General features: G+C 38.1%; 1 protein-coding gene across 4 annotated transcripts in view; it reads left to right on the top strand.

Annotated features, from left to right (window-relative positions):
* Positions 1-13,698, top strand: part of CPEB4 (cytoplasmic polyadenylation element binding protein 4) — a 73,552-nt gene that overhangs the window by 14,522 nt on the left and 45,332 nt on the right. For all 4 annotated transcript variants that reach the window (XM_002744562.7, XM_035290535.3, XM_017969664.5 and 1 more), the window contains exon 2: positions 8,332-8,413. In XM_002744562.7, coding sequence (XP_002744608.1) covers positions 8,332-8,413 — 82 coding nt within the window. The remainder of the gene's footprint in view (positions 1-8,331; positions 8,414-13,698) is intronic.

A 13,698-nucleotide genomic window follows, 5' to 3' on the forward strand; every position in this document is an offset into this window, starting at 1 on the left:
ATGATGTGACTTGATAAATATGTTGAATTTAAAGGAATGAGTAATTAGCATATCCTTTGATTATACTGTTTATCTTGGATAAAGATGTCTTATAGGGCATTTGACCGGTTGTGAGACAGAGAAGACACGTCAGTAGTAAATACCTGAAGGGCAGATATTCTATGTAGCTGAATGGAAAAAAAAGTTACATGCTTCAGACATGAGGTATATGGATGCCAGGGATAATATTTTATTGTGAAAATTCAATCACCAAATTTGTATTTTATTTGATCTTAATGGTAAACTACTCACCTCTTTATGCTTTTTTCTCAAAGAGCAATTCTCTATTTGTTGAAATTGAACTTTATTATAGTCTCTCCCAAGGTATGGACCTTAGAACTTGAAAGGCAGAGCTGTTTTAGGTTTTGAGAGCAAAGCCCTTCTCTTCATAAGGAAATCTTACAATAGTTCCTGTAGAATATTTAAGCTGGACTGCATCATAGCTGGCCAACCAGGATATAAGCTATAAAGCACACCCCCAAGGATCTAATTAAGTTAAGCTGTTGAATGGAATTGCTTAATTCAGTGGTTCTCAAAGAGTAATCCCTGGTTGTTTGGAAACTTGTCAGAAATGTGAATTCTTAGACCCTACTCATACTGAATGAGACTGTAAGGATGGACCCAGTACTCTATATTTTAACAAGACCTCCAGGTGATTCTGACATACTCTCAAGTATGAGAAACACTGGCCTAAATCATTCATCTGGATATTAAAAAAAAATGGCCACAAATGATTATTTTGGTTTGTGGCATAATTACAGTTTAGTTGTTTTTCCTGATAGCAAAGACCAGCAGGTTCATGTGCAGCTTATGGCAACTTCTGGAATGTTATGAAAAGCCTGGTCATGATAGCTATATACTGATGTAGGTCTTCCTATTTTGCCATGGCAGGCAGTATTCAGGTGTATATTAAAAAGAAGGGTCCTCTTTGAAACATTCATTTCGTTTTGTCGGAAGCTTATTTTTGTCAACTTTGATTTTCATAGTGGTATCATAAGGTTTTTCTTTTAGAAATTGTCCTGTGAAGTAGAGACGACAGAAACTGAAACTAACCAGTTACTGACATGCAACTCAGTATATTAAATATAACAATTAAAACTGCAAAATAAGATGAGGTTTCAGCATGTGATAAAGTTTCTTTTGCTGAGCCTTGAAAATCACTGGTGATCTTTTATTTTCCATGGTGATTATTAAGCTCACATGTTCTAGAGTTGGAGGCCTGGGTTCACTTTCCGCCTCCAGTTATCTAACATTGATGGAATTATTTAATTACTCTAAGCTTCAGTTTCTTAATCTGTGAAGTGGAATGATAACTGAACATACCTGGTTGTATATTGGGGTTTTATGAGGAATAAATGAGCTTATGCATAATGTTAGCTGCTGATATTAATCCTATTATTACTATTACTACCACCAATACTCCTGTGGTTAGTAGATAACCCAAAGAACCATTTATGATAGGTCCCTAATTTGTGTGCCACTCTGTCATCTCAACGGGGAGAAGGAAGAGAAGGTTTCTCTTTCTCTTCTTACGGTTTTTTAGTATCTCTGATACGTATTGTGTATAGGTAAAATATCAAAGGTAACATTTGTATAAGTAAAATATAAGTAATATTTGATTGCCTACTGTTTGCCAGGCACTAGCCAGCACGTTCATGCTCTCAGAACTCTTAAAGCAGAGTGCCTTTTTTATTCAAATGTATGTCTTAATTAGTGTGCTTCTTTGACTGCCATGATCATTACCCTACCCAAGGATGGATGGCTTGGTTTGTAGTAAGACTTGGGTTTGAATCCCAACTATGCCACAGAACTATGCAGTAACCATGAATCCTGACTATGCCACTGAACTATGCAGTAACCAATCTGTTTGGTAAATTGCGTAAGTTTTCCTTAGTCTTAGTTTTTATTAAAATAGGAATAATAGGCTGGGTGCAGTAGCTCACGCCTGTAGTCCCAAATACTTGAGAGGCTGACGCCAGAGTCTGATGCTGCGGTGAGCTGTAATCATGCCACTACACTCCAGCCTGGGCAACAGAGTGAGACCCTGTCTCAAAGGAATAATAAAATGTAACTTAGGAGGTTGAAGATCAATTAAGACAGTATTAATAACGTACCTAGAATAATATCAGGTGCTTAGTAGATGCTCAATAAAGGGTTCTGCTTTTCTAATTTCTCCCATCAGGGTGCCAAGAGAAACTGGCAGTGGGGCTGAAGTAAATTGAGTTGTCAGGATCTTTTGTTTTGTAAGAGATTCTTTAATCATCTATCTGAAAGCAGCACACTTCACTCCCCTTCCCCCCAGCACATTTTGAAGTAGATTTTTTTTCAAGAAGCTTATTTTATGTTTTGTATAGCATAATGAAAATGCCGTGATTGTCCTTTTTTTTTTTTTGAGACTAAGTTGCCCAGGCTGGAGTGCAATGGCGCAATCTCAGCTCACTGCAACTTCTGCTTCATGGATTCAAATGATTCTCCTGCCTCAGCCTCCCAAGTAGCTAGGATTACCGGCACGCACTACCATGCCCAGCTAATTTTTGTATTTTTAGTAGAGATGGGGTTTTGCCATGTTGGCCAGGCTGGTCTCGAACTCCTGACCTTGTGATCTATCTGCCTCGGCCTCCCAAAGTGCTGGGATTACAGGCATGAGACATCGTGCCCAGCTATGATTGTCTTTTTAAGACTCTGAGTGATCATTTTCTTAATAATTGATCACTGACCCTTGCCTTTTTGTGGGCAAAAGTGATAGACTTTGATTAATAAATTCTCACCCTCATTTTTGGTTCCTGCCATAATTATCATCATAATTTAAACTGTAAATCTTGAAAGAGCACAGACATGTTAGGATATCAGAAAGCTAGAATACAAATGTATTTTGGAGTTAGGACAGGGACATTAGAAATCTAATCAAACTACTCCTTTTATGAACCAGGAAAGAGGTAGAAAGGATGAAAGTGCCCAAGCTCATATAATATGACAGGCAGAGTTGAAGCTTCCTAGTGTCTAATGCCTTTTCCACCCATTTTTACTAATGTTCATGTTTTGGTCATTAGCTCAAGGTCAATCAAGAAAAGCATAACCTAACAAGGTTTCCATTTTACAGTTAGTTTGATCTTTGGGAAATGGATCCTAGAAAATAGGTCAGTGGTTATATTTGGTCCAATTAACAATTTAAAAAGGCAAAATTGAAGAATGAAATATGGAAATCAAAGCCCTCTTATTCTTTTGATTTGACTCTTTGGTTGTTGCATAGGAAAACCAGCATTGTCTGTACTGTTCTTATACCTTGGGTTCCTTTATCTGTGTTCCCCTTATCTAGTTCCTAATGGTACAGATGTATTTCAGGATTTTTTAAAATTAGATGTTAAAAATGGACAGAAAAGATCAGTGAGGGGGTAAATCAAGAATGATAATTTTAAAACTGCTCTGAGAAGAGAATGTTTACATGACAAAATATATGGCTTTTGAACTGTTTGAATTACCAAAGCATCATGAACGAAATGTTTATAGTAAGTATACTTGCTAATAAGTTTGGGTTGTGGGGAAGAATGCATATTAGACTAGGGTTGGCAGGAATGAAGTACTTGGGCCTTATACCCTGCAGCAGTCTGTGGAGGCAGTTTCCTTCTGAGTTCCTGTAGAGCCTGAGACTCCTTCTCAAAACACCTTGCATCTAATAGTCAGTACCAATTGAACAGACTTTGTGTATTTGTATTTACTTGTCATCGCTGGATTAAATCGTAACAAATTATAGGAAAAATAAATTAGCATCATTACTAAAAATTAGTGTAAAAAGGATGGAGAATTTTTTTTCATGTCACAAAACATTACTGAAAATTTTAAATTTCATTTTGGATTTTAGTTTTAATGTACTTTACCAATTAGAAGTCAGCAAAGATCTTTATGTTTCCCACAGGATGCTTGGGGTGCCCATGGGCAGGGTAGTGGGAGGAAGGTGTGGAGTAGTTTACTAAACTCTATTAATAATACCACATTAAAAAAACTATAGGTTAAAAAAACAAAAACTTGTAGGTAAAAAGAAGGTTTCTTGACTTACTGGAAATAGCGCTTATAAAACAAACCAAACAAAAGCAGTCTGTGTTGTATTTTTTATCAATTGCTTTGTTTTTCAGTGCTCATGTCATTCAGTGATTGGCAAAATGCACGTTCCAGAAAAATTCATAAGGTTGCTTACTCTGTTGTATGAAAATGAACACTAAACTTAATTCCTCCCCTCCCCGCAAAAGAAAACATACAGCTCTTTAGAGGGAAATGGGAAATAATAAAGATAAATCTTAAGGAAGTAGGAGAGAAGAAATATTTTAAATGTTTAAAAATTACATGAAGGAATACCTCCATTCATTGATTTAGCAAACATTTGCATGCTTTCTTCCTGCCAAGACCTATGTGAGACAGAGTGATACAGAAATATCGGACAGTGCTTCTTAACCTGCTTTACTTCATGACACACGTAGAAAATGGTAAGATCATCTGCCAGGAAGCTCCTGCCACCTCAGGCTCTCCTGGGTAGTCTTGTGGGCTTAGGATATGACTGTCTTGGCACACCATCACCCTGTTGTGGTAGACACACTGGAAATATTTGATGTGAGACATAGTTCCTGCTCTTGGGAAGCTCACAAGGGACACAGCCAAGTGAACAGACACCAGGAATTACTGCCTCCAAGACTGGTTTGCATTGGAGATAGAAATGGATGGCCCTTTTAAAAAAGGTGTGGTTTATTGCTGAAAGAGAACATATCCAGCAACTATAGAATGAGATAGTATAATTTTATATTAACTTCTAAACCTCAAATTTTGCCTCAAATCGACTTGGCTTCTGAAAGAATATGCAGGTTTTGATTTAATTTAGTGCTTGAGATGAGAAAGTGTAAACACAGAAGAGCTTCTCCCTTTTGTGAATACTAACCCTTAGTCTGATCCTGGCCATATGTACTCCTGCCTCTCTATAGACAGATCTTGTTCAGGAGATGAGGATAATGAGGAAAGAATCAGGTGGAAGAAGTGGCAAAGATGTTCTGGAGGGAGTCATACCAGTTTAGAGCAGAATAGAATGGTAAGGCACCTGTTCATTCTTCCCCATCCTCATCCTCACCCTAACTTTCCCACTTCTGGGGGGAAACTTGCAATACTGTCTCCTACATATAATATTAGATTATATCCAAATATACTGTCCTTGGACTCAAGTTGGCAATGGTATTATAAAACCATTCAATGCACATTGCTGAATATCTGCATGATGAGATGGGGTCAGGAGGAGTGATCCCTATTTCAGGGAAGCAGAATAATCATATGGGGTAAGATGTGTTACCAAGCATAGAGGAGAAATGTTAGGTCCATCAAAAAAAAAATGCTCTCAAATGGAGGACATCCTCTGTCAGCTTAGAGGTTCTAGAGGTTAGCTAGGAAAGTAGAAAAATGAAGTCCCAACAAGTTTTTTTTTCCAGAAAGGGGAATAGTCCGGGCACAGTGGCTCACGCCTGTAATCCCAGCACTTTGGGAGGCCGAAGCGGGTGGATCATGAGGTCAAGAGATCGAGACCATCCTGACCAACACGGTGAAACCCCATCTCTACTAAAAATACAAAAAATTAACTGGGCATGGTGACACATGCCTGTAATCCCAGCTACTTGAGTGACTGAGGCAGGAGAATCACATGAACCCAGGAGGTGGAGGTTGCGGTGAGCCAAGATTGCGCCACTGCACTCCAGTCTGGGCAACAAGAGCAAAACTTCGTCTCAAAAATAAAAAGGGAATAAAGACCAGATACGGTGGCTCACGCCTATAATCCCAGCACTTTGGGAGGCCGAGGCGGGTGGATCACGAGGTCAGGAGATTGAGACCAGACCATCCTGGCTAACATGGTGAAACCCTGTCTCTACTAAAAATGCAAAAAAAAAAAAAAAATTAGCCGGGCATGGTGGCATGGGCCTGTAATCTCAGCTACTTGGGAGGCTGAGGCAGGAGAATCATTTGAACCCGGGAAGCGGAGGTTGCAGTAAACTGAGATCATGCCATTGCACTCCAGCATGGTGACAGAGCAAGACTCTGTCTCAAGAAAAAAAAAAAAAGCAGGGGATAAAATTAGGAGGTGATTTTTTTTTTTTTTTGAGACAAAGTCTCACTCTGTTGCCCAGGCTGGAGTGCAATGGTGCGATCTCCACTCATCGAAACCTCTGCCTCCTGGATTCAAGTGATTCTCCTGCCTCAGCCTCTAGAGTAGCTGGGATTACAGGCGTGTGCCACTATGCCCAGCTAACTGTTTGTATTCTTAGTAGAGATGGGGTTTCACCATGTTGGCTAGGCTGGTCTTGAACTCCTGACCTTGTGATCCGCCCATATTGGCCTCCCAAAGTGCTGGGATTACAGGTGTGAGCCACTGCACCTGGCCTTAGGTGATCTTTTTTTTTAATAAAGCCAAAGCTTTGAATTTAAATAGTAATGTAAAAGGAAATATAATTGAGGAAAAGGTATTAGAATTCTGCTTGCAGATTCCTTTGGGATCCTCTTTTTCTTTAATGCTCTTGCAGTGGTCTTTGTGTGTTTATGTACAGTATCCTTAAGGTGGGTCAGAAGCATGTATTATTGCTTCCTCTCAGTTTACTTTTAAATGTTTTCATGTCCTACTTTTAATTTATCAAGCTAAACCTTGATTTGAGTTGTCTCTAGTACTCTTCATCCTGAGGAATGTCAGAGCAGCTGAAATGTTGTATACTTTAGGATTCCTTACCCACTCTTGAAATGCACTTTGTTAAGCCAGGGTTTCAGGTCAGCAATGTACATACCCACACCTTTTCTTTCCTTTAATTTTAATGGCAACAAAACCAATTCTAACTTTGCAAGTTTAGAGTAAATAAGAATTGAGATTTTTGTTTGTTTGTTTTCTCATCTAGATTCTAATTCTAACTCTGATCTTTTTATCCTTTATTTACCAGAAGTAACGACTGAGTTGTTTGGGGACCTAATAACATGTTGCATTGGGGGCAGGGAGGGACGGAACATGCTTCAGCAGTTCTCTATTGCTATTCTCATCCTTCTCCTTAGAGAAAGCCTCGTGACAGTAATGAGAGCAGCTTCTGTGCTTCATTATTCCAGATTTATTTTTATGTTGGGGGAAGGGAAAGTCTACCAAAATTATTTTTTACACGTTTTTTGGAAGGAAGGAGTTTTTTTTTAACTTCTCATATAGATTATTAGTTTTAAAAACTTATCTTTAGAGAAGGCAAATCATTTAACAGTCAATAACAACTTTGATAATATATAGAGATGTATAAATTAAAAAAAAATTTTTTTTTGAGACACAGTCTTGCACTTGTTCCCCAGGCTGGAATGCAATGGCATGATCTCGGTTCACTGCCGCCTCCGCCTCCCAGGTTCAAGCCATTCTCCTGCCTCAGCCTCTGGAGGACCTGGGATTACAGGTGCCTGCCATGCCCAGCTGATAAGTATATAATTTATTTTGGCTGGGTCCGGTGGCTCATGCCTGTAATCCCAGCACTTTGGGAGGCTGCAGCAAGAGGATCACTTGAGGTCAGGAGTTCAAGACCAGCCTGGCCAACATGGTGAAACCCCATCTTTACTAAACATATAAAAAATTAGCCGGGTATGGTCATGGGTGTCTGTAATCCCAGCTACTTGGGAGGCTGAGGCACAAGAATCACTTGTCTGTAATCCCAGCTACCCAGGAGGCAGACGTTGTAGTGAGCTGAGATCATACCACTGCACTCTAGCCCCAAGGACAGTGTGAGACTCTGTCTAAAAAAAAAAAAATTATGATTTCTCTCATTTTCTTGAATACCATTTAGTAGTCTTACAATCATCTGATGACTATTTTTAAATCTTGCCTTATAAGAAAATACAGTTATTTTGAACAGCACGTATAGGTACCAGTCTAGCAGATAGCTAATGGGACAAGTTTGGAAAGCTTTGCCACATTTTTGCAATCTTAAGTGATGGGAAAGAATACCATATTTTTTTTAATATTTATGTAATGTTCTTAACTAATATAGAAATTAGTTTTAATGGTTTTTGCTTTTGAATAAATGTGATGCTTTTGTTGAAATTATTAGAAATCAGATCACTCTTTGCTGAGCCCTGTGCACTTAGGTTTGTGGTTTATGATTTTCGGTGTTAATAATAACATTTAGTAATAATATGCCTTATATAGAGAGGAAAATTGCTACGTTGTGATCTGTGTCCCGTCTAATACAACTTATTGTCCTCTTTTATATTTAATTGCTATTTTAAAAAATGGTTTGTGGCTGTTTGTGTCTGCAGGATCGCCCCAGGACATTTGACATGCACTCACTGGAGAGTTCACTCATTGACATAATGAGAGCTGAAAATGATACTATGAAAGGTAAGTTTAGAAATATACTCAGTTGATTTTAAACAGTAGTTTTAAATGTATGTTATCTTTTTAATCTGATACACAGTCTGACAAATATTATGGAGTCACTTTGTATGCAGTAAGTTCTATCGATTTTACATATATACCTTTTCTTGTTAAAAAATCCAACATATTTGATGGACCTCTACTGTGGAGCCACTGTGATACCAATTAAGCAATCTAAGAATGGGCAATTAGCTCAAAGACATCAACCACATACTTTATTTTATTTTTTTAATATCTCAAGCAGTAACTTCTCATTGCCTCAATTGTTTATGTCTACCTACTTATGACAATGATTATGTCCCAGGAAGCGTTGACATGTTGGTAGAATTTTTGCCTACTTTCGCATTTTAAAAAATAACCAATAGTTTCAAAGTTAAAGTGAAGTTTTGTGGTTCTCAGAATTTTTATTCTATGTATTATGTTTTTAAAAAAGTACTATTTCTGCTGGGCTCCGTGGCGTGTGCCTACAGGCACTCGGGAGGCTGTGGGAGGGTCACTTGAGCCCAGGAGTTCTGAGCTATGCCGTTGGGTGCCCGCAATAAGTTTGGCATCAATATGTGACCTCCTGGGAGTGGGGCACCACCAGGTTGCCAAAGGAGGGGTAAACCAGCCCAGGTTGGAAATGGAGCAGGCCAAAACTTCTGTGCTGATCAGTAGTGGGATCGTGCCTGTGAATAGCCACTGCACTCCAGCCTGGGCAACATAGTGAGATCCTGTCTCTAAAAAAAAAAAAAGGTACTATTTCTACATGGGTTCTGGTCTCAGTTCTGTTACTGACAAGCTGTCTATCTTGAATAAGACATTCCATTTGACTAGGCCTCAATTTCTTCATCTTTATAAAGACATAGAATCACCTGAGGGAGGTGCTTTAAAAATAAAATATAGATGTGTGGACCCCATTCCATACGTGGGTTGCAGGCTTGGCATATTTTTTTTTTAAATATCTTAGGTGATGCTAACGTGTAGCCAGGAATGAAAATTACAAGACTACATATTTCCTAAGGGCCCTTCCTCTGATTTTGGGAAAAGTATCCCACAAAATAAAACATTTTTCTGGACAAAAATATCGGTCTCCTAGAAAGCAGGTGTTTTTTTTTTTAAAGAAATTTAGAACTTTTGGTATATTTGGACATCCCATTTAAGTTGTTGGCTTGTTGATTCATTCATCCATTCATTCATTCATTCAGTGATTCAATAATTATGACCTCTTTGTGCCAGACATAGAGCTTTGCACTGAGGTCAAAGGTGATAAGGCAGCCTGTTGCTTCAACTGGTGACCCACTTAGTCTAGTTTTCCTTTGAGTTTGCCTTATCATGTTACTGATGCAGAAAAACCTTTTATGTATTTTTCAGTAGACCAATAGAGACAGTATTTTTTAATGAGGAAAGCTTTTAGGTTTCTGGAGAGAGAGAAAAAAATAATGTGAAAAAAACATCCATCTGATGTGATACCTTTGAATTAAGAATATTTGGAAGGTCTTTACTGAGTTTCTTATGGAATTCTGGTGGATGAATAGTGCAGATGCATGCTGTACAGCTGAGGAAAGTTGATCTCTCACTCAGAACTGGTTTTATTTTTGCTACTTTTTAGCACTCTGACTGTGGGTAGTCCTTCAGCCTCTTGGACTCTTTGTTTTCTCCTCAACAAAATGAAGAGTCTAAGGTGCTATTTCTAGCACCAGAAAAATTGTACACTCTTAAAGAAAGTAGCTAAAGGAAAAATATGAATGTCTGTGGGTTGTACCAATGTCAATTTCCTGGTTTTGTATTATAGTTATATAAAATGTTACCATTTGAGAACACTGGGTAAAGAGGCTTTCTCTGTACTACTTTTGCAACTTGCTGTCAATCTATAATTAGGACTTTGGGAGGTGTAAAGGAGGGAGAATCAGTTGAGCCCCAGGAGTTTGAGACCAGCCTGGGCAACATGGCAAGACCCTGTCTCTATGTAATAAAATAATTTTAAAAAGAAAGAAAACACGGTGATACCTGTCTTTATATAATAAAATAATTTTAAAAAAAGAAGTTAATGTCTGGTGTGGTGGCTTACATCTGTAATCCTAGCACTTTGAGAGGCCAGGGTGGAGGATGGCCAGAGCACAGGAGTTCAAGACCAGCCTGGGCAAGAGGGTGAGACCTGATTCTACATGGGATGCTGAGGCAGGAGGATCACTTGGGCCCAGGAAGTTGAGGCTGCAGTGAATTTTGTTCCTGATTCAGGACCCTGTCTCCAAAAAAAAAAGGGAAAAAGTAGTTAAAGAACATTTGTATATTCTTTTTTTTTTTTTTTTTTTTTTGAGACAGAATCTTACTCTGTCTCCAGGCGCCAGGCTGGAGTGCAGTGGCACAGTCTCGGCTCACTGTAACCTCTGCCTCCTGGGTTCAAGCAATTCTGCCTCAGCCTCCCGAGTAGCTAGGACTACAGGCGCGTGCCACCACACCCAGCTAATTTTTTGTATTTTTAGTAGAGACGGGGTTTCACCATGTTGGCCAGGATGGTCTCGATCTCTTAACCTCGTGATCCGCCCGCCTTGGGCTCCCAAAGTGCTGGGATTACAGGCTTGAGCCCCCGCGCCTGGCCTCATTTGTATATTCTTAATGTGTTTAACTCTTTCAGCACATTTTTCAAAGAGCTTCCTATACACTAGGTACTACAGATAATAAGTAATTGGAAATCATTTTTTTAAGTGCCTATAGTTTTTATCACAGAAAATGCAGGTTAACTGCAGTAGATAGAAACAACTTGTTATGTGACATTTTAAGAAGCAAACCTCTAATTAATACTTAGGTTAGATAAAAAAGTTGGCACACATTGTTCTTTTTTTTTTTTAGATGGAGTCTTGCTCTGTCACCCAGGCTGGTGTGCAGTGATGCAATCTTGGCTAACTGCGACCTTCGGCTCCCGAGTTCAAGCAATTCTCCTGTCCCAGCCTTCCAAGTAGCCAGGATTACAGGCGTACACCACCACACCCAGCTAATTTCTGTATTTTTAGTAGAGATGGGGTTTCACCTTGTTGGTCAGGCTGGTCTCGAACTCCTGATCTCAGGTGATCCACCTGACTTGACCTCCCAAAGTGCTAAGATTACAGGTGTGATTCACCGCACCCAGCCTGTCTAATACAATTAACAATAGAATTTTTTTGGCCGTCAGTTTTAGCCAGGACATCTTTATCAGATTTTTTTCTTCTAGTTTGCTCAACGGTAATTGTTTAAAGTTCTATATTCTCTTTATTCTATATTCTCTTTTTAAGTTCTTCGTACTAATTTTTACTAAATTAAGTTTCTTTAAACTGATATAGGGATAATCAAAAGTTAGGTTTGATGAAAGAAAAAATTAAGTTGGATTGGTCTGATCTGGAACATACAGATTTTGTAAAATAGTGATTTATAGACTACAACATGACAGAATGGAAAGACAGTGGGTTTCCGAATCAGATCTGATTAACTGCCATTCTGCCACTACAGTCTGTGGTGGCTGTGAAGATTACATGGTATGATGCAGCTATAGATTTCAGTATATTGCCTGGTTGATAGAAGGCACTAAAGAAATTACATGTATTATTACTAAACATCTAAGTCTGCTTTCATGCTCATCAAAAAAGCCATCTTCAGTTTAAGTTTAGGTGCCAGTCTGGCTTGAGTTTATTACAGGAATTTTGTGTGTGTTTTTCCTTCAAGGAGCAATAAAGAATTCACAAATGAGTGCATAGACCTAAAATGCCAGATTATAGTTATGCTTGTTTTCTTTCTCAAACAAGATCATGACCTTTGTATCATTGTAGCCTATCACTACCAAGACATTGTTTTTGCTCAGGGTAACATTTTATTTTGTTAAACTATCTTCTGATTTAGATAGCTATTTTAGGAGTACTATGCTTGATTTTAACAGTTGTTCATTCTATTGTGAAATTTAACATTTTATTTTGTTAAACTGTCTTCCGATTTAGATAGCTATTTTAGGAGTACTATGCTTGATTTTAACAGTTGTTCATTCTATTGTGAAATTTTGTTTAAAGGTATAAAGATAATAACATTTGAATAACTTAAAAAGAAACACATTGTCATTTTGAAATAGGTGTCTAACACCAATTCATTTTGAAAATAAATATATAAATACTCTTCCAGCACTCTGCTTTCTTAGAACAGAAAATAGAAAATTGACATTAGCCAGATGTGGTAGCTAACACCTGTAATCCTAGCACTTTGGGAGGCTGAGGTGGGTGGATCACCTGAGGTCAGGAGTTCGAGACCAGCCTGGCCAACATGTTGAAACCCCATCTCTACTAAAAATAGAAAAATTATCTGGGTGTGGTGGTATGCACTTGTAGTCCCAGCTACTTGGTAGGCTGAGGCAGTAGAATTGCTTGACCCTCCAGCAGCCGGAGGTTGCAGTGAGCTGAGATCGTACCGCTGCACTCCAGCCTGGGTGACAGAAGAGAGAGACTCTGTCACAAAAGAAAAGAAAGGAAAAGAAAAGGAAATTAGCATTAATTTTGAGATTACTAGAGAACAGTATACCTCTTAGAAAAAAATTAATTAAAAGATTTGATTGTTTTAAAGACTTCACAATTCAAAGACAACTTTAATACTTAATAATTTCATAAAAATTATGAATGATCTCATTTATTTTTATCTTTTTTTCTAGTTCCTCATAGATATACAGTTTGTGCATGTATGTGTTTAAATAATAAGGCCTAAATTTGCTATGGGAACTACAAGTTGAATCTATTGGTATGGTTATTATTAACTTAAATTTTCAAAAGAGCTAGAAAACTTATTTGTATTTTTCATTTGGGAACCAAAAAAAATCTCCCTTGCTATAATGGTGTTAAAAATTTTATTTTTACTATCAACAAAATGCTTAATAGGCCTAGGAATCTTCAAGTACAGTTTTTGAATTTCTTTATGAATGTGTTACTGATTCCAACTGACTTGTTGGAAAATTTATCTTTTTTTAAACAAATGTTCAAAGGAGTACATAGCTTTCATAATTCATATTAGGGTTTTTTTAACAGCTTATTTTAAATTGCTTTTCTAAGAATTTTGAGGCTACTATCATTTTTTCTATGTACAAGGGATTTAACTCTTCTTTTTTTTTTTTAAAGATGGGGTTTCACCATGATGGCCAGGCTGGTCTTGAACTCCTGACCTCAGGTGATCCACCCACCTCGGCCTCGCAAAGTGCTAGGATTACAGTCATGAGCCACCACACCCAGTGGATTTAACTCTTTGAGGGAAGGAAAAGGGTT

This window comes from Callithrix jacchus, chromosome 2, assembly GCF_049354715.1.
Source record: "Callithrix jacchus isolate 240 chromosome 2, calJac240_pri, whole genome shotgun sequence".
Taxonomy (NCBI): Eukaryota; Metazoa; Chordata; class Mammalia; order Primates; family Cebidae; genus Callithrix; species Callithrix jacchus.